At 49.1% G+C, this 26,595-nt stretch overlaps 1 protein-coding gene across 11 annotated transcripts in view; it reads left to right on the top strand.

Moving 5' to 3' along the window:
- The window catches only part of LOC140408146 (lysine-specific demethylase 2B-like), a 402,335-nt gene that overhangs the window by 316,186 nt on the left and 59,554 nt on the right, over nt 1-26,595 (top strand). For all 11 annotated transcript variants that reach the window (XM_072495150.1, XM_072495146.1, XM_072495145.1 and 8 more), the window contains one exon: nt 15,563-15,787. In XM_072495150.1, the coding sequence (XP_072351251.1) occupies nt 15,563-15,787 (225 nt within the window). The remainder of the gene's footprint in view (nt 1-15,562; nt 15,788-26,595) is intronic.

Raw genomic sequence — 26,595 nt, 5'->3', positions numbered from 1 at the left:
TCGGTTTAACCCAGGTGTTCACCACCTTAGACACCATCCTCGCAATACCCCTCCAGAACCCATCCAGCGCCGGGCACGCTGGGTGTGATTTGCTGGGCTCCCCGAGCACCTCCCACACTTGTCTTCCACCCCAAAGAACCTGCTCAGCCTCGCCCCTGTCATATGCGCTCTGTGAAGAACCTTAAATTGTATCGGGCTAAGCCTGGCGCAAGAGGAGGAAGAATTAACCCGACCCAGGGCGTCCGCCCATGCACCCTCGTCTATCTCCTCCCCAAGCTCCTCCTCCTCCCATTTACCCTTTAGCTCCTCTACCGAGGTCTCCTCCTCCTCCTGCATCTCCTGGTAGACCGCCGAGACCCTGCCCTCTCTAACCCACACACCCGAGAGCAACCTATCCTGGATCCTGAGTGCTGGAAGCAGCAGGAACTCCCTCACCTGCCGTCTTACAAACGCACTGACCTGCATGTACCTGAAGCCATTTCTGGGGGGGGGCGGGGAGCCCGAATTTTTCCTCCAGCGCCCCAATGCTCGCAAACGTCCCATCTAAAAACAGGTCCCCCATCCTTCTAATACCTGCCCTTTGCCAGCTCAGGAACCCTCCATCCATTCTCCCCGGGATGAACCGATGGTTCTCCCGGATCGGGGACCAAACCGAAGCCTCTATCTCATCCCTGTGGCGCCTCCACTGCTCCCAAATTTTCAAAGTCGCCGCCACCACCGGACTCGTGGTGTACCTAGTCGGCGGGAGCGGCAGCACTCCCAGACTTGTGCCCACACAGGACACCATCTCCAGCCTCTTCCACGCCACCCCCCTCCCCCTCCATTACCCACTTGCGTATCTGCGCCACATTGGTAGCCCAGTAATACCCACACAGATTAGGTAACGCTCACCCTCCTCTGTCCCTACTTCGCTCCAGAAACACCCTTCTCACCCTCGGGGTCTTTTCCGCCCACACAAATCCCATGATGCTCCTACTGACCCGCTTAAAAAAGGCCTTCGGAATCAGGATGGGGAAGCACTGGAATATAAAAAGGAACCTCGGGAGCACCGTCATCGTCACCGACTGTACCCTCCCCGCCAAGGAGAGTGGCAGCATATCCCACCTTCTAGCTCCTCCTCCATCTACTCCACCACCCTCGTCAAGTTGAGCTTGTGTAGGGCCCCCCTGGATCCCCAGGTACCGAAAACTCCTTTCCGCCCTCTTCAGTGGAAGCTCGTCTATCCCCCTTCCCTGGTCCCCTGGACGTACCACAAAGAGCTCACTCTTCCCCACATTGAGCTTATACCCGGAAAAGGCCCCAAACCCCCTGAGGATCCGCATCACCTCCGGCATCCCCCTCCACTGCCTCCGCCACATACAGTAACAGGTCATCGGCATACAACAAAACCCGGTGTTCCTCTCTCTCTCTCTCTCTCTCTCTCTCTCTCTCTCTCTCTCTCTCTCTCTCTCTCTCTCTCTCTCTCTCTCTCTCTCCCCCCACCCCACCCCCCCCCCCCCGGACCAGCCCCCTCCAGTTCCTGGAGTCCCTTGGAGCCATAGCCAAAGGCTCAATTGCCAATGCAAGTAGCAAGGGGGATTGGGGGCACCGCTGCCTCGTCCCCCGGTACAGCCGAAAGTATTCCAACCTCCTCCGATTCGTGTCCACACTCGCCACCGAACCTTCGTAATGTATCCAAATACAACTAATAAACCCCTCCCCAAACCCAAACCTCCTCAACACTTCCCAGAGGTACCCCCACTCCACCCTAACGAAGGCCTTCTCCGCGTCCATCGCCGCCACTATATCCGCCTCCCCCTGCACTGCAGGGGGATTACGTTGAGCCTCCGCACATTGGTATTCAGCTGCCTTCCCTTAACAAAACCCGTCTGGTCCTCGTGAATCACCCCCGGGACACAGTCCTCAATTCTGGTAGCCAACACCTTCGCTAACAGCTTCGCGTCCACATTGAGGCGAGAGATTGGCCTATACAACCCACACTGTAATGGGTCCTTGTCCCGCTTCAAGATCAGCGAGATCAGCGCCCTGGACATCGTCCGGGGTAGGGCCCCCCCCCCTCTCGCCTCATTGAAAGTCCTCACTAATAGAGGGCCCAGCAGGTCCATGTACTTCCGGTAAAATTCCACCGGGAACCCATCTGGCCCTGTTGCCTTCCCCGCCTGCATACTCCCCAGCCTCTTAGTCAGCTCCTCCAGCCCTATCGGTGCCCCAAGCCCAGCCACCTGCTCCTCCTCCACCCTCGGGAACCTCAGTCGATCCAAAAATCGACGCATCCCCCCCTGCTCCTTCGGGGGCTCAGACCTATACAGCCCCTCATAAAAGTCTGTAAATACCCCATTTATTCCCACTGCATTCCGCACCATTTCCCCCCCTTTATCCCTAACTCCCCCAATCTCCCTCGCTGCCTTCCGCTTCCGAAGCTGGTGTGCCAACATCCGGCTAGCCTTCTCCACGTACTCATACACCGCCCATTGCACTTTCCTCCACTGCACCTCTGCCTTCTTGGTGGTCAACAGGTCGAACTCGGCCTGGAGGCTTCGTCGTTCCTTGAGTAGTCCCTCCTCGGGGACCTCTGCATACCTCCTATCCACCCTTAAAATCTCCCCCACCAATCTCTCCCACTCTCTCCTCGCCTTCTGCTTGTGGGCCCTAGTGGAGATTAGCTCTCCCCTAATCACCACCTTCAGCGCCTCCCAGACCACCCCCACCTGCACCTCCCCATTATCGTTAGCCTCTAGATAACTTTCAATGCACCCCCGGATCCGCCCGTTCACCACCTCATCCGCCAGCAAGCCCACATCCAGGCGCCACAGCGGGCGCTGGTCCCCCCCCCCTATGGCTATGGTCGAATACTCCGTGCCCTCCACCCTCGGAATTAGTGTGTGCTCATATCGAAGAAGTCTATCTGGGAGTAGGCTTTATGGAGAGAGAAAAAAGAAAATTCCCTGACAAACCTCCATGGGTCCACTCCATCCATCTGGTCCATAAATCCCCTCAGCACTTTGGTCGCCACCGGCCTCTTACCCGTCCTGGATCTGGAGTGGTCCAATGCTGGATCCAGTACCGTGTTGAAGTCCCCACCCCCATTATCAAGCTCCCTGCCTCCAGGTCCGGAATCGGGCCCAACATGCGCCGCATAAATCCGTATTCGTCTCAATTCGGGACATATACATTCACTAATACCACCCGCACCCCCTGCAGCTTACCACTCACCATCACGATGTTTAGCGCCTCAAACGACACCCACTTCCCCACCAAAATCGCCACCCCTCGATTCTTTGCGTCCAACCCAGAGTGGAAAACCTGCCCTACCCACGCCTTTCTCAGCCTAACCTGATCTGCCACCCTCAAATATGTCTCCTGGAGCATAACCACATCTGCCTGCAGTCCCTTCAGGTGCGCAAACACACGGGCCCTCTTGACCGGCCCGTTCAGGCCTCACATTCCAAGATCCCCCCCCCGCCGATTAGCCATCCCCTTTTCTAGGCCAGCCACGTGCCCGCGCCTCCCGCACTCTCCATTCCCCCCAGCGGCCGCCCCCTACCCCGACTCTCCGAGCTCCAGCTCACCTTTGGCCAATGCAGCAGCAACCCAGTTCCCCTCTAGCTGTGCTGCTCCCCACATAGCACTCCTGTAAGTCAGCTGACTCCTGCTGACCCCGGCCACTCCCGCCACGCCATCGACCCCCCAGTGTGGTAGTCTCTCCTCCCCCCCCCCCCCCGTCTTTCAGCGGGCGCTCCTCTCCACCCCCGGCCCTGCCCCCTTCCTCCATAGCGCGGGAAAAAGCCCGCGCTTTCCATCAGACTGGCCCCGCCTCTCTGGCGCATCTCCCTTTTGCAGCCTAATCCCAGCTCCCCACCTTGGGCCTCCCATCTCCCCTCTCCCCCAACGGGGCCCCGTCCTTCCAACCACCGACGCCCACACTCTCACAAAATCCCTTCGAACCATTTCACCTTACCCCACCCAGCACCCAAGGAAACAATACAGAACAGAATAGAACATCCCCCATAGCACAGTAACCACAGTAGCCCCTCGCGACCTTCCCTCACAACCGACCCTCAGTCCGTGTCCAGCTTTTCGGCCTGAATAAAGGTCCACGCCTCCTCCGACGTCTCTAAGTAATGGTGCCGGTCCTTAAACCTGACCCACAGTCGCGCCGGCTGCAGCATCCCAAATTTCACCCCCTTTCGATGCAGAACTGCCTTAGCCCGATTGTACCCGGCCCTCTTCTTGGCCACCTCCGCGCTCCAGTCCTGGTATATACGGACCTCTGCATTCTCCCACCTGCTGCTCCGCTCCTTTTTTGCCCATTTTAGGACACACTCCCTGTCCACCAAGCGATGGAGCCGCACCAATACCGCCCGAGGCGGCTCGTTAGACTTGGGCCTCCTCGCCAGGACTCGGTGGGCCCCTTCCAGCTCCAGGGGCCTCGGGAATGCACCCGCGCCCATCAACGTGTTCAGTATCGTGACCACATATGCTCCAGCATCCGACCCCTCCACTCCCTCCGGGAGACCCAGAATCCACAGATTCTTCCTCCTCGACCGATTCTCCATGTCCTTGAACTGCTCCTGCCATTCCTTGTGCAGCGCCTCTTGCGCCTCCACCGCCAGGCTCAATCTCTCGTCCTCATTGTCCGAGGCCTTCTGCTGCACCTCCCGGATCGCCGCCCCTTGGGCCTTCTGGGTGTCGACCAGCTTGTCGATCGAAGCCTTCATCGGCTCCAGCAGCTCTGCTTTCAATTCCGTGAAGCAGCGCTTGAGAAACTCCTGCTAATCTTGCGCCCACGCTGCCTGGTCTCCACCCACCGCCATCTTGGCTTTCCTCCCTCGCACTTTTCTCTGCACCAGAATAACTTTTTTCACCGCTCCACTCCTGGTCCAATCCATACAGTGCCGGGGAAATCTCACTGTCACCTTCCCACACTGGGAACCGTCGAACAAATGCCACTGGAGCTACTCAAAAGAGCCCAAAAGTCCGTTTCTGGCGGGAGCTGCCGAACATGCGACTTAGCTCAGCATAGCCGCAACCGCAGGTCCCACAGGGACATACATATCAAGGACACGTAGTCCCTGTTCCTTGAACAAGTTCCACATTTCACTTGTGTCCTTCCCTGCCAGCCTATGTTCCTGTTATAACCTGCCTATTTACCATTGGCTGGGGACTAATGACTATCCCACAATCCTGTGGGAGTATGAGCTTCCCCAATGAGGGGGGTGGAGAAACCATTAGTAAACTCCTAGTATAAATAAAGCTGTCCAGTTCAGGAACCAGCAGGAAGGAGTATGTAGCAAGGGAAGTTACTGCTACTGTTATGTATATATGTTATCGTAAATAAATGTTATTACTTTGTATCCTTAAAACTCGTGCTGGATTCTTCGTGGCCCTTACAAAAGTTCCCAACTTATGCACTTCAATTCTTGTCTGACAACATCGTATTTACCCTTCCCCCAATTTTAAACCTTGCTCTGTTGCACGCACCTATCCCTCTCCATTGCTGAAGTGAAAGTCACAGAATTGTGGTCACTATCTCCAAAATGCTCCCCCACTAACAAATCTATCACTTGCCCTGGTTCATTACCAAATCCAATATGGCCTCCCCTCTGGTCGGACAATCTACATACTGTGTTAGAAAAGCTTCCTGGACACACTGCACAAACACCACCCCATCCAAACTATTTGATCTAAAGAGTTTCCACTCAATGTTTGGGAAGTTGAAGTCACCCATGACTACTACCCTGTGACTTCTGCACCTTTCCAAAATCTATTTCCCATTCTGTTCCTCCACATCTCTGCTACTCTTGGGGGGCCTATAGAAAACTCCCAACAAGGTGACTGCTCCTTTCCTATTTCTGACTTCAACCCATACTACCTCAGTCGGTAGATACTCCTCGATCTGCCTTTCTGCAGCTGTTATTCTATCTCTAATTAACAATGCCCCCCCCCCCCACCTCTTTTACCACCCTCCCTAATCTTATTGAAACATCTATAACCAGGGACCTCCAACAACCATTTCTGCTCCTCTTCTAACCAAGTTTCCGTGATGGCCACCACATCGTAGTCCCAAGTACCGATCCATGCCTTACGTTCACCCACCTTATTCCTGATGCTTCTTGCGTTGAAGTATACACACTTCAACCCATCTCCGTACCTGCAAGTACTCTCCTTTGTCAGTGTTCCCTTCCCCACTGCCTCACTACACGCTTTGGCGTCCTGAATATCAGCTAACTTAGTTGCTGGACTACAAATCCGGTTCCCATTCCCCTGACAAATTAGTTTAAACCCTCCCGAAGAGTACTAGAAAACCTCCCTCCCAGGATATTGGTGCCCCTCTGGTTCAGATGCAACCCGTCCTGCTTGTACAGGTCCCACCTTCCCCAGAATGCGCTCCAATTATCCAAATACCTGAAGCCGTCCCTCCTACACCATTCCTGCAGCCACGTGTTCAACTGCACTCGCTCCCTATTCCTAGCCTCGCTATCACGTTGGACCGGCAACAAATGAGAGATGACAACTCGGTCTGTCCTGGCTTTTAACTTCCAGCGTAACTCCCTAAACTTGTTTATTACCTCCACACCCCTTTTCCTACCTATGTCGTTGGTACCAATGTGCACCATGACTTCTGGCTCCTCCCCCTTAAGGATCCTGAAGACACGATCCGAGACATCCCTGGCCCTGGCACCCGGGAGGCGACATACCTTCCTGGAGTCTCGCTCGCGACCACAGAATCTCCTATCTATTCCCCTAACCATTGAATCTCCTTGTGAAGTGTTAGTTTAGATCTTGTGTTGGAGTCTCTGTATTAAACCCAGTCTTCTGCTTCAGGGGTTGTAATGTTTATAAGCTTGGAAATATCCAGAAATCATAGAAGGTAAGCGTGTTAAAATTAATTAGGCTGCTATTTTTTGGTAAATAGGGAAAATTTGCGAGGCATCTCTTTGGACACGATGGAATTGGGTAATGGGAAAGAATGCTGGCCATGTAATTAAGTATTTAGAATGGCAGAAGAAGATGAGAGCATCAGGAAAGGAATCTGAACCAGGTGGCAAACCACTTGGGACAATACAACACAGGCAAAGAACGTTTCAGTGTGTATATCCTGGGTGGGGCGAGATTTTGGAGAAGGGATCCAAATATAGATTAAAGACTAGGCCTCGTGGAGGAAACATGGCTGATCATGCTGTCTTATCTCTCTCTGTTTTTCTTAAACTATCCATGATATGAATGAACATGCCATCTTCTTTCCTAGTCTTAGCTTCAGCGCCCACTTCTCCTTGATTCCCCTCACATGGCTCATTTTCTGCTTGTTTGAAAGCAGTTTCAAATATCCAGCAATGGGTTCTCTTCCAGAGTCCCTGAAGGATTTATACTTGGCCCCCTGCCCTTCATCATGTTGTCCCTTGGTAACATTAGCTGCAGGCATAGGAACAGCTTCCATATATATGTGGGAATCACGAGGCTCTACTCAGCCTAGAACCAGCTCCATGTAGTTAGACTGCCTCTCGAGTAAAGAAAACTGGGCAGGAAATTGCAAGCGATTAGGTCTGACACAGGAAATGTGTTGTGATGACAGGAAATGTGCACAGTTGTTCAGTTTTTGTTTCCTGATAGATGAGCGTCTGAGAAGGGAAAGTAATGACAGCTAATGCCAGTCACGTATGATTCTGTGCCAGGGCTCTCTCCCATAAAGGAGTGCGAATTGATTCAATGTGGTTGTTGACTCATATAATGTGTGTCCCTTCAAAGTGAGATATTTGCTGAGAATGGTTAAATTACTTTCCCAAAGTGTGAAAATAGGAAATTTGCAATACAGAATTTCCATCCAGCTGTAAACTTTTGCTTTTTACTTCAACTTTATGGGGAAAGGAAGCGGGGACTGCAAAGAAAAAATAAAGGCGTTTTTAACTCCAATCCAATTAACCTTTTTATCTGGTCACTTGCTGTGAATTTCTAGTATTTGCTGCACTGTTATAAATAAGTCTGGGAAAGTAAATTACTTTAGAACATCATAAAGTTACTCTGTCTCATGAGAGATTGCCACTCCAAATATTTTGATGTAATAAATTTGCTGGGTATTATAATTTGTCGTGAAAGAGACACTGCATCAAAAATGGTCAGTTGTTACCTCCTTTGCAGAATAAAGCACTTAAGAAATTCTGCTCTACAAAATACTTTGTGTTGGTATATAGATTTGACAAATTTCGGGACTTCCGGTTGCGGCGATGCACTGCTACGCCGCATGCTTCGGCAGCTCCCGTCTAACGGACTTTTGGGCTCTTTTTGGGAGCCCCAATGGAATTTTTTTTGGACCAAACCCAGTGTGGGGTGACGAAGGAAGGAGTCCCCCCGGGTGTGTATGGAAAGGATTGGTGGTAGTGGCCAGATTGCGGAGGATCCTTTGGAGCAGCGGAAGAGAAGGAAGAAGCAAGATGGCGACGGATGGAGCCCAGACGACATGGGGCCCGGACCAGCAGGAATTCCTCCGACGGTGTGTGGAGGAATTAAAGAAGGAAGTGCTGGCGCCGATGTTATTGGCAATCGAAGGGCTAAAAGAAGCACAAAAGGCCCAGGCGATAGAGCTCCATGGGGTGAAGGCGAAGGCATCTGAGAATGAAGATGAGATTCTGGGCCTAGCGGTAAAAATGGAGACGCACGAGGCGCTACATAAGAGGTGTATCGAAAGGCTCGAAGTCCTGGAGACCAGCTCGAGGAGAAAGAACCTCCGGATTCTGGACTTCCCCGAGGGAGTGGAGGGAGCTGACGCTGGGGCTTATGTGAGCACGATGCTCCATTCGCTGATGGGAGCTGAGGTCCCCTCGGGCCCCCTGGAGGTGGAAGGGGCTCACCGGGTCCTTGTGAGGAGACCAAAGGCTGGAGACCACCAAGGACGATAGTGGGGAGATTTCACCACTTCACCGACAGAGAGGCGGTTTTGAGCTGGGCCAAGAAGGTATGGAGTAGCAGGTGGGAGAATGCGGTGATACGAGTGTATCAGGACTGGAGCGCAGAGATGGCGAGAAGGAAGGCGAGCTTTAATCGGGCCAAGGCAGTGCTTCACAAGAAGAAAATAAAGTTTGGGATGCTGCAGCCGGCGCGATTGTGGGTCACTCACCAAGGCAAACATTACTACTTTGAAACGTCGGATGAGGCATGGACCTTCATCCAAGAAGAGAAAACCAGAACTGAGGGACTGATGCTGTGGGGGAGACGACGATGTCGATGTATAGAAATGTAAATTGGGGAATCGGAGGTTCACAGTATACGGGACGATAGATGGGGTCTTTTCTCTTCTTGACGGGGGGACACTGAGAAATGTGGGCGCCGGTGGAATGAGGGAGCTGCGCCATGGGGGGCGGGGCCGATACAGGAAAGCGTGGGTTTTTCCCTGCGCTAGGGAAATGATGGCGGGAAGATAGGCGTAAGAAGGATGAGAGTTCCACACACACCGGGGGGGAGGTGAGGTGGGGGGGGGTCGGTCAAGGAGAGAGCGGGGGAAGCCGGGGTCAGTTGGAGTTAGCTGACTTTTGGAAGCATCATGAGGAGAGTAACCATGCTAGATGGGGATCTAGCGGAGGGGGGGGGGGGGGGGAGGTCAACTGGGTTGCTGCTGCTGGGAGCTGGCAAGGGAAGAGGTGGTCGGGACGGGAGTGCGCCGCCTGGGGGACGGGTGGGTGCGCGGGACCTGGACGGGGGACTGGCCTAGAATAGGGGATGGCTAATCGGCGTGGGGGGGGCGGGGTGTGAGGGTGAGGGGAGAGCCCCCCCCCCCCCAATCCGGCTGATCACGTGGAATGTGAGAGGCCTAAATGGGCCGATTAAGAGGGCCCGAGTGTTCGCACGCTTAAAAGGACTGAAGGCAGACATGGTCATGCTTCAGGAGGTGCATCTGAAGGTGGCGGATCAGGTTAGGTTAAGGAAAGGATGGGTGGGACAGGTGTTCCACTCAGGGTTGGACGCAAAAAATAGAGGGGTGACGATATTGGTGGGGAAACGGGTGTCGTTCGAGGCTAGGAACATAGTGGTGGACAACGGTGGTAGATATGTGATGGTGAGTGGTAGATTGCAGGGAAAGGAGGTCGTGCTGGTAAATGTATATGCCCCGAACTGGGACGACACGGGATTTATGAAGCGGATGCTGGGATGTATCCCGGACCTGGAGGTGGGAAGCCTGGTAATGGGGGGGGGGGATTTCAATACTGTGCTGGATCCAGGGTTAGATCGGTCTAGATCCAGGACCGGAAGAAGGCCGGCAGCGGCCAAGGTGCTCAGGGGGTTCATGGAGCAAATGGGGGGAGTGGATCTTTGGAGATTTGCTAGGCCGTTGGCCAAAGAGTTCTCCTTTTTCTCCCATGTCCATAAGGTATACTCCCGGATAGATTTCTTTGTTTTGAGCAGGGCACTGATTTCGAGGGTGGCAGGAACGGAGTATTCGGCCGTAGCCGTTTCAGACCATGCCCCGCACTGGGTGGATCTGGAACTAGTAGAGGAGAGGGAACCGCGCCCACTCTGGCGACTGGATGTGGGACTATTGGCGGATGAGGGGGTCTGTGGAAGGGTGCGGGGATGTATTGAGAGGTACCTGGAGGCCAATGATGACGGTGAGATCCAGGTGGGGGTAGTATGGGAAGCGCTGAAGGCGGTGGTTAGGGGAGAGTTGATCTCCATTAGGGCTTACAAGGAGAAAAATGAGGGCAAAGAAAGGGAGAGATTATTGGGGGAGATTTTGAGTGTGGATAAAAGATATGCGGAGGCCCCGGACGAAGGACTATATAGAGAGAGGCGAAGACTTCAGACGGAGTTTGACCTGCTGACCACAGGGAAGGCAGAGGCACAGTGGAGGAAGGCACAGGGGATGAGATACGAATATGGGGAAAAGGCGAGCCGGCTGCTGGCCCACCAACTTCGCAAGAGGATAGCGGCGAGAGAGATTGGGGGAGTTAGGGATGAAACGGGAACTACGGAGCGGAGAGCAGGGAAGGTAAATGAGGTGTTTAAGACTTTTTATGAGAGGCTATATCGGTCCCAACTCCCGGAGGGAAAAGAGGGGATGCAACAGTTTCTGGACCAACTAAGGTTCCCGAGGGTGGAGGAGCAGGAGGTGGCAGGTCTGGGGGTGCCAATTGGGGTGGATGAGGTGACTAAAGGGCTGGGGAACATGCAGGCAGGGAAGGCCCCGGGACCAGACGGGTTCCCGGTGGAATTTTACAGGAAATATGTGGACTTGTTGGCCCCGCTGCTGGCGAGAACCTTTAACGAGGCCAGAGAAGGGGGGACTCTACCCCCGACAATGTCGGAGGCGACGATATCACTAATCCTGAAGCGGGATAAAGATCCGCTGCAATGCGGGTCATATAGGCCTATCTCGCTCCTGAATGTGGACGCCAAGTTGCTGGCAAAAGTGCTAGCGACGAGGATCGAGGATTGTGTCCCGGGGGTGGTACATGAAGACCAGACCGGGTTTGTAAAGGGGAGACAACTGAATGTCAACGTTCGACGGCTGCTGGGGGTGATAATGATGCTCCCAGCGGAGGGGGAGGCAGAGATAGCGGTAGCGATGGATGCAGAGAAGGCATTCGATCGGGTAGAGTGGGAGTATTTATGGGAGGTGTTGAGGAGGTTTGGGTTCGGGGAGGGGTTTGTCAGTTAAGACCATAAAACATCGGAGCGGAAGTAAGGCCATTCGGCCCATCGAGTCCACTCCACCATTCAATCATGGCTGATTTCAACTCCATTTACCCGCTCTCTCTCCATAGCCCTTAATTCCTCGAGAAATCAAGAATTTATCAACTTCTGTCTTAAAGACACTCAACGTCCCGGCCTCCACTGCCCTCTGTGGCAATGAATTCCACAGACCCACCACTCTCTGGCTGAAGAAATTTCTCCTCATCTCTGTTCTAAAGTGACTCCCTTTTATTCTAAGGCTGTGCCCCCGGGTCCTAGTCTCCCCTGCTAATGGAAACAACTTCCCTACATCCACCCTATCTAAGCCATTCATTATCTTGTAAGTTTCTATTAGATCTCCCCTCAGTTGGGTCAAGCTCCTCTATGGAGCCCCAGTGGCAAGTGTAGTCACAAATCGGCAGAGATCGGAGTATTTTCGGTTACATAGGGGAACAAGGCAGGGGTGTCCCCTGTCCCCACTACTGTTCGTGCTGGCAATTGAACCACTGGCCATAGCATTGAGAGACTCTAGGAAATGGAGGGGGGTGGTTAGAGGGGGAGAGGAACATCGAGTGTCACTACGCAGACGACCTACTGCTGTATGTGGCGGATCCTGTGGCGGGGATGACAGAGGTTATGCAGATTTTGAGGGAGTTTGGAGATTTTTTGGCATATAGGCTTAATATGGGGAAGAGTGAGCTTTTCGTAGTACACCCCGGGGATCAGGGAAGAGGGATAGACGCCCTGCCGTTAAGGAGAGTGGAAAGGAGCTTCCGATATTTGGGGATTCGGGTAGCCAAGAGCTGGGGAACTCTACACAAACTCAGTCTGACGCGGCTGGTGGAGCAGATGGAGGAGGATTTCAAGAGGTGGGATATGCTGCCGCTCTCACTGGCGGACAGAGTGCAGGCGGTCAAGCTGATGGCCCTCCCAAGGTTTCTTTTTGTGTTTCAATGTCTCCCCATTTTGATCACGAAGGCCTTTTTTAAGAAAATAGATAGGAGTGTTATGAGTTTTGTGTGGGCAGGGAAGACCCCGAGGGTAAGGAGGGGGTTCCTGCAGCGCAGCAGGGACAGAGGGGGACTGGCGTTGCCGAATCTGGACGACTATTACTGGGCCGCCAATGTGGCGATGGTTTGCAAGTGGGTGAGGGAGGGAGAGGGGGCGGCGTGGAAGAGGCTGGAGATGGCGTCCTGTAAAGGAACGAGCCTAAAGGTGCTGGTGACAGCGCCTCTGCCGCTCTCGCCGACAAAGTATACCACGAGCCTGGTGGTGGCGGTCACGCTAAGGATCTGGGGCCAGTGGAGACGCCACCGGGGTGCAATGGGAGCATCGGTGCGGTCCCCGATCAGAGGTAACCACCGGTTTGTCCCGGGGAAGGTGGACGGGGGGTTCCAGAGCTGGCATCGGGCGGGGATTGGAAGAATGGGGGACCTGTTCATCGACGGGACGTTTGCGAGCCTAGGGGCACTGGAGGATAAGTTTGAGTTACCCCCGGGAAATGCCTTTAGATATATGCAGGTGAGGGCTTTTGTGAGGCGACAGGTGAGGGAATTCCCGTTGCTCTCGGCACAAGAAGTTCAAGATAGGGTGATCTCGGGTGTATGGGTCGGGGAGGGCAAGGTGTCGGAAATACACCAGGAGTTGAAAGAAGAGGGGGAAGCGCTGGTAGAAGAGTTGAAGGGTAAATGGGAGGAGGAGCTGGGGGAGGAGATCGAGGAAGGTCTGTGGGCTGATGCCCTAGGTAGGGTTAATTCCTCCTCCTCATGTGCCAGGCTCAGTCTGATACAATTTAAGGTGGTCCACAGAGCACACTTGACGGGGGCGAGGTTGACTAGGTTCTTTGGGGTGGAGGACAGATGTGGAAGGTGCTCAGGGAGCCCGGCGAACCATGTCCATATGTTTTGGTCATGCCCGGCACTGGAGGGGTTCTGGAGAGGAGTGGCGGGAGCAATATCTCAGGTGGTGAAAGTCCGGGTCAAGCCAAGCTGGGGGCTAGCAATATTGGGAGTAGTGGACGAACCGAGAGCGCAGGAGGCGAAAGAGGCCGGCATTCTGGCCTTTGCGTCCCTAGTAGCCCGGCGAAGGATCTTGCTAATGTGGAAGGAGGCGAAGCCCCCCAGCCTGGAGGCCTGGATAAATGATATGGCTGGGTTCATAAAGTTGGAGAGGATTAAGTTCGCCTTGAGAGGGTTTGCGCAGGGGTTCTGCAGGCGGTGGCAACCGTTCCTAGACTATCTCACGGAGCGTTAGAGGAAGGTCGGTCAGCAGCAGCAACTGGGAGGGTGGATGAGCAAGAGATAACATGAAGGGTTGGGGAAACTGGCACGTACGGGTGAGGGCCAGTGTACAAAGCTGTGTAAATATATAATTTTGCCATGTATATATCTTGCTCTGCGCGATTTCTCGTTTTTTTTGTTGTTGTTACGAGGGGTTATTGTTTGTAAGGGAGAAAAATTGTGTTAAAAAACTTGAATAAATATATATATTTTTTTAAAAGGATCTGGGGGCAATGGAGGCGACATAGGGGGGTGACGGGTGCCTCGGTGTGGTCCCCGATCAGGAATAACCATAGGTTTGTCCCAGGAAGGATGGACGGAGGGTTCCAGAGCTGGCATCGGGCAGGAATTAGGAGATTGAGAGACTTGTTTATTGATGGGGAGTTTGCGAGCCTGGGAGCGCTGGAGGAAAAGGATGAGTTGCCCCCGGGGAATATCTTTAGATATATGCAAGTGAGGGCGTTTACGAGGCAACAGGTGAGGGAATTTCCGCTGCTCCCGACACAGGGGATCCAGGATAGAGTGATTTCGGGGGTATGGGTCAGGGAGGGCAAAGTGTCCGAAATATATCAGGAGATGAGAGACGAGGGGGAGGCGCTGGTAGAGGAGCTGAAAGGAAAATGGGAAGAAGAGCTGGGGGAGGAGATTGAGGAGGGGCTGTGGGCTGATGCCCTCAATAGGGTAGTAGGGTAAATTCCTCTTCCTCGTGTGCCAGGCTTAGCCTGATACAATTCAAGGTTCTACACAGAGCACACATGACGGGAGCAAGACTGAGCAGGTTCTTCGGAGTGGAGGACAGGTACGGGAGGTGCTTGGGAAGCCCGGCGAACCACACACATGTTCTGGTCGTGTCCGGCACTGGATGAGTCCTGGAGGGGAGTGGCAAGAGTGATTTCAAAGGTGGTGAAGGTCCGGGTCAAGCCAGGCTGGGGGTTAGCTATATTTGGGGTAGCGGAAGAGCCGGGAGTGCAGGAGGCGAAAGAGGCCGATATTCTGGCCTTTGCGTCCCTGGTAGCCCGGCGAAGGATCTTACTTATGTGGAAGGAAGCAAACCCCCCCCCCCCCCCCGGCGTGGAGGCCTGGATAAACAACATGGCAGGGGTCATAAAACTGGAACGGATGAAGTTTGCATTGAGAGGATCCGTTCAGGGGTTCTCCAGGCGGTGGCAACCGTTCCTTGACTATCTCGCGGAACGTTAAGGGAAAATAGATCGTCAGCAGCAGCAGCCCAGAGGGGTGGGGGGGGGGGGGCACTATTTCTTGTTACTTTGCTGGTTCACTATTTTATTTAAATAATGTTACTTATTAGTTATTGTGTTATCTCTTATGTTGATTTGTAAAGTGGAAAAATTGTGTTTGAAAACTTTAATAAAATATATTTTTTTTAAAAAAGATTTGACAAATTTCGGTGAGTTAGCGGCATCTTTATTTTCCGCCTCCTGACATGGTATGTCCCTTCTCCATGGCTGCACTGTACGGATGTACATCTATTCAGGTGCTGAAAGGCAATTTGGGTTCCCCTTCCTTGTGCTGTGCTGAATTTTGGTGCTTTAGTGTGCAGACTGAGTGGGGAAAAAAGAGATTTGAGCAAATTTAGCTAATTGAGTTTCTTTTGTTTACAGAATAGAGCAGTAGGAAGGCCAAAAGGGAAGCTTGGAACTTCTGCAGCTGTGAAACTTGCTGCGAACAGGGCTACAGCTGGAGCACGCAGGAGGAGGACAAGATGTCGAAAATGCGAGGCATGTCTCAGAACAGAATGCGGAGAGTGTCATTTCTGCAAGGACATGAAGAAGTTTGGAGGACCTGGGAGAATGAAACAGTCCTGCATCATGAGACAGTGTATTGCTGTAAGTCACAACACTGTGGAATGTTTCCATTTAATACATTTATGGGAAAGTTTGATGCATGTAAAAGATGATAGAATTTTTGGGGCTATTGCTCCTAGCTAGCAATATTCTTACAATTCTTGCCCATCCAAAAATTGCAAATTGTTTGAAGAAAGACCATTTTGAGCACAGTAAAGCATTGAATGAGGAGGTCCTGGACTATTGCACTGTTCTGGCAATGTAAAAAAATGAGCATTTTGCTCCAGATCAGGTCTGGTATGACTCTCAATTGGAAAAAATAGGGTTTCAACATGTCTTTTGGGACACGGCAGGATTATAGCCAAAACATCTATTCATCCACTTTGTTAGCCAGAACATACAAACAGTATATACCAAATGCTGATTAAGTTAGCTAATGAATTGTTAGCTATTCTTCAACCTTAAAAGAAGGCAGCTGACAATAGACGATGTAGTCATTTCTGAAAGAAGCAAATTCTCCTGATGGGTCCCTAAGTGATGCATTTCAGTATTGAGCTGTAGAGGGTGGGATCATCATATTTTGTCACTAGATATTCAAAGAAAATGATCTTCATCGATCCCATTGACTAACCTGCATTGTTACATTTCAAAGGAAAAACTTTGCATTGATGTTTTGAACTGTGAGGACATATTTTTATGTTAAAACACATTGTAATTGTCTAGTGAAACATTAGTTTTGTGCATTGGTCTCTCAGTGGTTCTGCAATACTCTAATGATCGCAACTGTTTTTATTAATCCTTGGTATAATCAGGTTTCAAAGCTGTAATTTAAACTTTCAACTCTGGCCCCTTAAAAACTGAATGCAGCTTGTTCAGTTTGAGAGTCTGGGACCTTTTGGTGTTTTAAATTCAAAATTTGCCCAAAATAGAATTTATTAATCATACATACAAAAAAGAGAATTTATTAGTTACCGAGCTGAGTGCATTTCGTGTGAAAGGGGAAAGGAATTCCTGGCAGAGTACATTTTGTTGTACTTAAATTTTGTCAATATACGAGTAACATGGTGGTGCAGTGGTTAGCACTGCTGCATCACGGCACCAAGGTCCCAGGTTCAATTCTGGCCCTGGGTCACTGTCCGTGTGGAGTTTGCACATTCCCCCCGTGTCTGCATGAGTCTCACCCCCACAACCCAAAGATCTGCAGGGTGGGTGGATTGGCCACGCTAAATTGCCCCTTAATTGGGGGGAAAGATTGGGTACTCTAAATTTATTTTAAAAAATTTTTTGCCAATATAGAGACCCGCTTGTAGGCTGTTCTAGTGGCGTGTAATCCTGAAACCCACCCTAAAGGCTGGAATACAGCTTCCAGAAATAGTTTCATCCTGAAAATACTTAGTTCAAAAGTGCTTCATGGCTCTGGATAATACTAATATGATGCAAGAACATTGAATTTCAAATAAATTCCAACCACAAAAATGTCCAACTTTAGAATGAAAATAAATTGTGATAATTGTTTTAAATAATTTAGTCAAAGTGTTGTATACAAATTACTATTAGATTCAAGAATTCAAAGCATTATTGAGAAGGTAAGAGAAGACTGCAGTATTGTGTAGGTGGATTGGAAGGTTTCTGCTGCCATGTAGCCATTTCCTACACTAATTGTTCACACTCACTTGAATGAAAGTTTTAATGATTAGCTTCTTGGAAGGTTAAAGCTCAGTATTCAGATGTATAATCATTTGCAGTTAACCTTTTGTTGTCATTTACAAAATTGTGTTGGAAGTGCCAAAGAACAGCACAGGAATAGGCCCTACGGCCCTCCAAATCTATACCTGTGGTCATGATACCACCCTTAGCCAAAACCGTCAGCACTTCCGAATGCCATATCCCTCTATACCCATCCTATCCATGTATTTGTCGAGATGCCTTTTGAATGCCGTTAATGTATCTGCTTCCACAACCTCCCCTGGCAACGCGTTCCAGGCACTCGCCACCCTCTGTGTAAAAAATCTGTCTCGCACATCTCTTCTAAACTTTGCCCCACGGATCTTAAACCTATGCCCCCTATTGACCGACCCCACTCCTTGGGAAAGAGCGTCTGCCCATCCACTTTATCCATGCCTCTCATAATCCTGTACACCTCTATCAGGTTGCCCATCAACCTCCGTCGTTCTGATGAACCAGTCTGAGTCTATTCGGCCTCTCTGCATAACTAACACCCTCCAGACCAGGCAACATCCTGGTAAACCTCCTCTGCCCCCTCTCCAAAGCCTCCACATTCTTCTGGTAGTGTGGCGGCCAGAATTGTGCGCCACATTCCAAGTGCAACTTTACCAACGTTCTATCCAACTGTAGCATGACTTGCCAGTTTTTATACTCAATGTCCCATCCAATGAAGGCAAGCATTCCAAATGCTTTCTTGATTACCTTGTCCACTTGTGTTGCCTCTTTCAAAGATCTGTGGACCTGTACGCCCAGTTCTCTCTGACTTTCTACCTGAGTTCTGCCATTTACGGTATTTTTCTCCTCTTTGTTAGACATACCAAACTGCATTACCTCACATTTGTCTGGATTAAACTCCATTTACCATTTCTCTGCCCAAGTCTCCAACCTATCTATGTCTTGTTGTATTCACTGACAATCCTCAACACTATCTGCCACTCCACCAACCTTGGTGTCATCCGCAAAATTACTAATCAGACCAGCTACATTTTCCTCCAAATCTTTTTTTTAAAAAAATATTATTATTCTCCTCCATTTTCACATTTTCTCCCACATTTACACCCATCAACAATAAACAATAATCAGCAAGATATGTCAATTCCCATAATAACAACGATCCCATCCGCCCACCAACCCCCAAACATCAGCCCACATGTTTACAGAAACAAATGACAAAAAGGAATCAGGGATTACCCAGTCACCCTTAATCTACACAGGGCCCCCCCCCCCCCAAACTAATGTTCGATGTTATCCAGTTCTTGAAAGTGCTTCCCCTCAGTTCAAACTTAACCTTCTCAAGGGTCAAGTATTCCAACAGGTCCCCCCGCCACGCGAGGGCACTGGGAGGAGATGCTGCTCTCCATCCCAGCAGGATCCGCCTTCGGGCGATCAACGAGGCGAAGGCTATGATATCTGCCTCCGCTGCCGTTTCCAACCCTGGCTGGTCCGTTACCCCGAATGTGGCCTCCTGGGGACCCGGGTCCAGTTTCACATGCACCACCTTGGAAATTACCCTAAACACCTCCTTCCTGTACTCCCCTAGCTTTGGACGGGACCAAAACATATGAACGTGATTAGTGCCCCCCTCCCCGCAACGCTCACACATCCTCTACTCCTTCAAAAAATCAGCTCATCCTCCCCCTCGTGAGGTGCGCTCTATATACCACCTTCAGCTGTATCAGCCCCAACCTCGCACATGAGGTGGAGGCATTCACTCTCCGGAGCACCTCACACCAGACCCCCTCCTCTATAACCTCTCCCAGCTCTTCCTCCCACTTTGCTTTGATCCCTTCCAGTGGTGCCTTATCCTCTTCCAAAATAGCTTCGTACACCGCTGAACCTCCAAATCTTTTATGTATACTACAAACAACAGAGGCCCCAGCACTGATCCCTGTGGAACACCACTAGTCACAATCTTCCATTCAGAAAAACACCCTTCTACTGCTGCCCTCTGCCTTCTGTGACTGAGCCAGTTCTGTATCCATCTTACCATCTCACCTCTGATCACATGTGACTTCACGTTTTGTACCAGTCTGCCATGAGACACCTTGTCAAAGGCTTTACTGAAGTCTATGTGAACACAATCCACCGCCCTCCCCTCCTCAATCATCTTTGTCACCTCCTCAAAAAACTCGATCAAGCTAGTGCTAGTGAGGCACATCCTCCCCTTCACAAAACCATGCTGACTATCGCTAATGAGTCCATTTGTTTCCAAATGGGTATAAATCCTGTCCCTGAGAATTCTCTCCAATAATTTACCTACTACAGAAGTGAGACTCACCGGCCTATAGTTTCGTGGATTATCCCGGCTACCTTTCTCAAACAGTGGTGCCACATTAGTTATTCTCCAGTCCTCTGGGACCTCAACTGTAGCCAATGAGGATACAAAGATGTCAGTCATGGCCCCAGCAATTTCCTCCCTTGCTTCCCTCAGCATTTATGGGGAAATCCCATCCAGCCCAGGAGACATATTTACCGTAATGTCTTTTCAAACACCCAATACCACCCAATCCAAATTCTTCAATCTCTGTCTAATGTTAGCTTTTCCCAAGTTTAGCACCTTAACCCTCATCCCTATCCAAAAGTACGCTAAAACTTACGGATTGTGGTAACTACTCCCAAAAGGTTCCCCTACTGAAACCTCAACACCTGTCCAGGCTCATTCCCCAATACCAGGTCCAGTACTGCTCCTTCCCTAGTTGGACAATTTACATAGTACACCAAGAAGCCTCCATGGCTACACCTTACAAACTCTGCCCCATCCAAGTCTCTAACACTAAGTGAGTCCCAGTCAATATAGGGGAAGTTAAAATCCCCTACCACTGTTACCCCTGTTACTTTTGCACCTATCCAAAATCTCTACCTATTGGCTCCTCTGGCTCTCACTGGCCTGAAATAAACCCCCAACGCTTTGATTGCTCCCTTCCTGTTCCTGAGCTCTACCCAAATTGCCTCATTGTATGAGCCTTCCGAGGTGTCCTCCTGCAGTACGGTTATAATATTCTCCTTAACCAGTAATGCCACTTTTACATCCCCCTCTATCTCTCCTGAAGCATCTGTATCCTCCAATGTTCAGCTGCCAATCCTGCCCTTCCTTTAACGAAGTTTCTGTGATAGCCACAACATCATGGTTCCAAGTACTAATCAGTGCTCTAAGTTCATCTGCCTTCCTTGCTATACTTCTGGCGTTGAAACAAATACACTTCAGACCACTGCATTTGAGCAGACAGGGTGCTGGTCTCTTATTTTTGTTCTCTATTTCCCCTTCAGCTACTACACCTTCTAAGCTAGCGCTCTGGTTCCCAGCCCCTGCCATACTAGTTTAAATCCTCCCGAGTGACTCTATCAATCCTCCCAGCCAGGATATTGGTGCCCTTCCAGTTCTTGTACAGGCCACACCTACCCCAGAAGAGATCCCAGTGGTCCAGTAATCTGAAACCCTCCCTCCTACACCACCAGCTTAGCCACGTATTTAGCTGCACTATCCTCCTATTTCTAGCCTCATTGGCACGTGGCACAGGGAATAATCCTGAGATTACAAAACTAGTGGTCCTTTTTAGCTTACTGCCTAACTCCCTGAACTCCTTCTGCAGGACCTCATCACTCTTCATGCCTATGTTGTTCGTACCTATTTGTACTACGACCTCTGGCTGTTCACCCTCTCCCTTCAGAATTCTTTCTGCCTGTTCAGAGACATCCTGGACCCTAGCACCAGGCAGGCAACATACCATCCTGGAGCCTCTTTCATGTCCACAGAAGCACATATCTGTATTTTAGGCAGCACAGTAGTTAGCACTGTCGCTTCACAGCTCCAGGGTCCCAGGTTCGATTCCCGGCTTGGGTCGCTGTCTGTGCGGAGTCTGCATGTTCTCCTCGTGTCTGCGTGGGTTTCCTCCGGGTGCTCTGGTTTCCTCCCACAGTCCAAAGATGTGCAAGTTAAGTGGATTGGCCAAGCTAAATTGCCCTTAGTGTTCAAAAAGGTTAAGTGGGGTTACGGGGATAGGGTGGAGGTGTGGGCTTAGTGCTCTTTCCAAGGGGTGGTGCAGGCTCGATGGGCTGAATGGTGTCCTGCTGCACTGTAAATTCTATGATACCCCTAACTATAGAGTTCCTTATAACTATTGCTCTGGTGCTCCCTGCTTAACAACAGAGGCAGCCATGGTGCCACTGCTCTGGCTGTTGCTGCTGCTATCCCCTGATAGGCCATTCCACCCCAACTGTATTGTTAGAGACTGGGATGACCTCAGGGGATTCCTGCACTGACTGCCTGTCCCTTATGGTCACCCATCTACCTGCCTGCACCTTGGGTGTCATCACATCACTAAACCTCCTGTCTATGACGCTTTCCGCCACCTTCATGCTCCTAAGTACATCCAAGTGTTACTCCAACCTATCCATGCGGTCTGTGAGGAGCTGCAATAGGGTGCACTTCATGCAGATGCCGTTTTCATGTAGAGTAATCCAGCTTCAATCTTACTCTTCAGCCAGCCCTATTGGCAACATGTCTCCAGTGAACCCTATAATTTAGCACCTGGAGATTGTTTTTTAATCTTCTCATTTTAAATCCACTCCTGCCATAAAGTTTCATTAACCTTCACTCAAATGCCTCTAGGATCTACTCAGAGCAGCAGGTTTTCCGACTCTTCGGGGGCACCATGGCTGCACTAAATCTTCCCACGCATTGTTCGCACAAGCTCAATTTCAGCATAGGTCACTCAACAACCACCATGAGAAAATCCAAGCTGATATTAGCTTTCCCCTGCCAACCACCCAAGGGGCATTGAGGTCAATTGTAATACTGCCTGAGATCACAGCAGAACTGAGGGATTAAACATTGGAAAAGCTTGTATAAATCAGTGCGATTTTGTTTTCCACAAATGCTACAATTAAATGGATATTAATATTATATCAATAATACATTTCCCCTACTACCCAACCTTTCAGTGCTTTGCTTTTCACCCTCTTCTTTCCATCCCATAATAATGACACTTCCCAGGCTTTTTAGTACTATTTTGTTTTCGTTGCTAACGGTGGATTTCAATAGTCCTCTGCATTCCCTCCGTCAAAGTGGGGATATAACTCTTGGATTTCCCAGAAAGTACAGCTATTTTGAATCGTGTTATACTCTCCATATGGACAGCTAACTTTTAAAAAGAAATTCAAACTTACAGTTAATAGCGGAAAGGATGACATGACAAGATTTCATGTTTTAAAACTTTTATTATAACAAAAGACTAAAACACTATTGACTAAATACTATCTTAGTACTTTAAACCACTGAACCGAACATTACCCTTTTTCTTTCAGCACAACCAAAAACACTTCACACATATACTTTACACTGTGGTTTAAGTAGACATTCAATTCTTCTAGAGCCAATCCAAGGTGAATTTTGCTCCCTCAGATTAACTTCTGTTATTTTCCTTTGTCACCTTGGAAACCTTTAATCTCAGAGCTGTCTTTCACAGTAATGTTTCTCCATGGAGATTATTCCTCCAGCACAAACTAAGCGAATCTTCCAGCTTAATCCTAACTTGTCAGGAATTTGGTCTTTTCAAACCGCACGTGTGCCCCTACCCACATTCCTTCATGCCTTGCAGCCTATAGCTGCTCCTCCTCTCCCAGACTCTGGCAAACTAACCTTGCTGAGAGTTTTCAGGGATATCTAGCACTCTTCTCGCAACCCACCTCCAAGGCAACGTGAATTACGTGGGCCTTGTATCCAGGCAGAAATATTGATTAGCTATCCCTGAGACCCAACTCTCTTTTATGTTATAATATAATAATCTGTATTGTCACAAGTAGGCATACATTAATAGTGCAATGACCTTACTGTGAAAATCCCCTAGTCGCCACATTCTGGCGCCTTTTCAGGTACACAGAGGGCGAATTCAGAATGTCCAATCTACCTAACAGCATGTGTTTCGTTACTTGTGGGAGGAAACCAGAGCACCCGGGGGAAATCCACACAGACACGGGGAGAACGTGCAGACTACGCACAGACAGTGACCCAAGCCAGAATCAAATCAAATTCACTGGTGCTGTGAAGCAGCAGTGCTACCCACTGTGCTACCGTGAAGCCCTGTGTTTCAAGTAAATGGACAGTTTAAAGCACAACTTTTTCAACCCAATATTCTCAATGCTTCTTTTGGACTTTGGTGACTTTCAGTCTATCCACTTAGCACGCAAACTTTTGTAACACCTTGCACATTCTTTCCAATAAAACAATCTGGGCCCCCTTAATCTCCTAACAATTTGCAGACTGCAGAACAGATCATGTTACCCCATTCATTTTATCTGAAGTTAAAGACACAGTCCCAAAACATAACAATCTCATAAACCTCATATTTGTGACCGTCTGAGATCAATTCTTGTTTTCATGCACCTTTCTCAGAAATACTATATTAAAATGCCCGTTGTTACCTGATCAAAATTTTGGAGTAGAATTATTTCTGAAAATTTAGTGGAATATTGGAGAAGATCCAATTGGGAGACTTGAGGCACTGTAATCATAAGAGTAATCACAGTAAATTGAGCAACATTTGCAGGGCTATTGGGGAGAAAGCAGGGGAATGGGACTAATTTGTATAGCCCTGACAAAGAGCAAACACAGGCACAAAAGGGAGAATGATGACCTCTTGTACTGTTATGATTCTAAGTTGAAAATGGAATTTGTGATTTGGATTCTTTGTAGTCCCTACAAAAGACAGTCTACTTTAGAAGACCACATCTTATCAGCCGAATTTAAATTATGATTGTAATATATGGAGTGTTAGCATACCACAGAGTTAACAATCTCCTCGTTTACGGCTGGGCTATTTTGGAAATGGCACTGGATGCCTACAGTACGCTCCCAGAGGAGGTTCACCAGATTGATACCGGGGATAAAAGGATTGACATATGAGGAGAGATTAAACAGTTTGGGGTAATACTCGCTGGAGTTTAGAAGGATGAAAGGGAACTGATTGAGGTATATAAAATACTAAAAGGGATTGATAAAGTAAACGTAGACTGAATGATCCCTCTTGTGGGGCAATCTAGAATGAGAGGTCACAGATATAGGTCGAGAGGCGGTACTTTTAGAATTTGAGATGAGGAGGAACTACGTTTCGCTGAGGGTGGTGAATTTGTGGAACTCGCTGCCCCATAATGTGGTGGAGTTTGAGTCATTAAATGGTTTCAAGGAGGTAGATATATTTCTGATAAAAAATGGGTGGACGGGATATTGGGAAAAGGTGGATTTGAGACCAGGAAGAGATCAGCCGTGATCTGATTGACTGGTGGAGCAGGCTCGACTGGCTGAATTGCCTACTTCTACTCCTGATTCCTTTTTAAAAAGTAAATTTAGAGGACCCAATTTTTTTTTTTTTTTTTTCAATTAAGAGGCAATTTAGAGTGGCCAATCCACCTAACCAGCACATCTTTGGGTTGTGGAGGTGAAACCCACGCAGACACGGGGAGAATGTGCAAACTCCACACGTACAGTGACCCAGGGCCGGGATTCGAACCCGGGTCCTCAGCGCCGTCGTCCCAGTGCTAACCACTACTCCTGATTCCTATGTTCCTTATTGTTCTGACTGATAAAAGAACACAGTGCTGTCAGACCATATAACTGCGAATAGTTAATTATGGGAAATAATTATGCACAGAAGCAGTGAAAAGAAGCAGCAATATTTGAACAATTTCCTGATCTCTGAGCAGTAGCCAGTGGGCCCAGTGTAGACTAAGAACTCTCCATGAACATGTAATTAGGCTAGTCTCAGGAAATTGCATGAGTTTCACAACGTGCAGTCTTGGCAATACAAAGTTGCTGTTCTCTGATTCCAGTCATTCTGTCTGAGGACTCGGAACCTATGTGCTTATTTTAATTTGTGTTTGCTATACTATCATGCATTTTCAGCATGTGGTCACAACAAAGTCAGAAATATTGTCTAATCCATTAAAGCTCTACTTGTTTAACCTGCGTAACTACAGTTTTTAGTGAACAAAGATTTGTGGTTAAAAAGGATAAATGGGATCAATGTTTGTACTGCCTCGCTGGGCTGTTATATTCCCTTGACACCAATATTAAATTGGGTGCACCAATGACATAAAACTTGCTAATATTAATTTAAAAGTGCTTAGCAGCATTTAGACACAGACACAACTACAAAGTTATTTGATGTATGAAGCTGTTTCAGTACTCTTGAATAAACATGCATTTGCTTTAAGCAATCTGGTGCATGATGTACTCTGAACAAAATTGCCGAGAAATCCTGCTAAAACGTTACGTTTGTTCGTCGCGGGGAGTGATGGAAGTGAATAGCATTGAAAGGGAAGGTAGACAAGCGTATGAGAGAGAAGTGAGAGAGAAGTGAATGGAGGAATACGATGATAGATTTCGATGAGGAAGGATGGGAGGAAGCTTAAGTGGAGCATGAACACTGGCATGGACAGGATATATAGTCTGTTTCTATGCTGTATATCAGAATGTTCTGTTTTGAAATTGTTCAAGAAGATCAATTTTGCTAATACTGTGATTACAGTGAATGTATTGTGATCATAAACGGTAGGAAATGGCATCAATGTACACTCATGAATTTGGAAGCATGTTTAATACATTCATAAATTGCAGATGGTTTTGCTGTGCCCTTGCTTTGGATCCTGTCTCAAGAGTGCAATCTCCAGCTCCTTTCCTAAAGCAACTTCCTATATTTAAAAATGCCTTTATCACAGTAAATGAAACAAGACAGAAGCCAATGCAATAAGAAAATAATTAATGAAAGTGACTGTTGTAGTGAAACAAGTAGGTTTTGATTTTGCTTTCAAAGGCGGAGAGGTAGGTAATAGGTGGGGTTGAGGACTGAAGCCAAATGGAAAGAGGAGTTAATGCAGAGCTGCAAATGTAGAGGGCACATGCCAGCACAAAGAGGTGGAGGAAATTTCAGAAGTAAGTTGGCATGAAGTCATGGACATATTTGTAAACAAGGACAGGAACTTTTGAATTTAGTTTATTGGTAAGGGAGAGTCAACAGAGATTAACTAATCCCAGACTGATAGGGGAGTGGGATAGCATCGGGAGCTAAGGTTTGGAAAGCCAATGCATTGTGGGCCAAAGTTTTTACAGCTTATTGAACCTCATCTTGTTT

This window comes from Scyliorhinus torazame, chromosome 1 (genome assembly GCF_047496885.1).
Source record: "Scyliorhinus torazame isolate Kashiwa2021f chromosome 1, sScyTor2.1, whole genome shotgun sequence".
In the NCBI taxonomy this organism is placed as follows: Eukaryota; Metazoa; Chordata; class Chondrichthyes; order Carcharhiniformes; family Scyliorhinidae; genus Scyliorhinus; species Scyliorhinus torazame.
The sequence above is the reverse complement of the archived record's forward strand: the minus strand, read 5'-3'. Positions and strand labels throughout refer to the sequence as shown.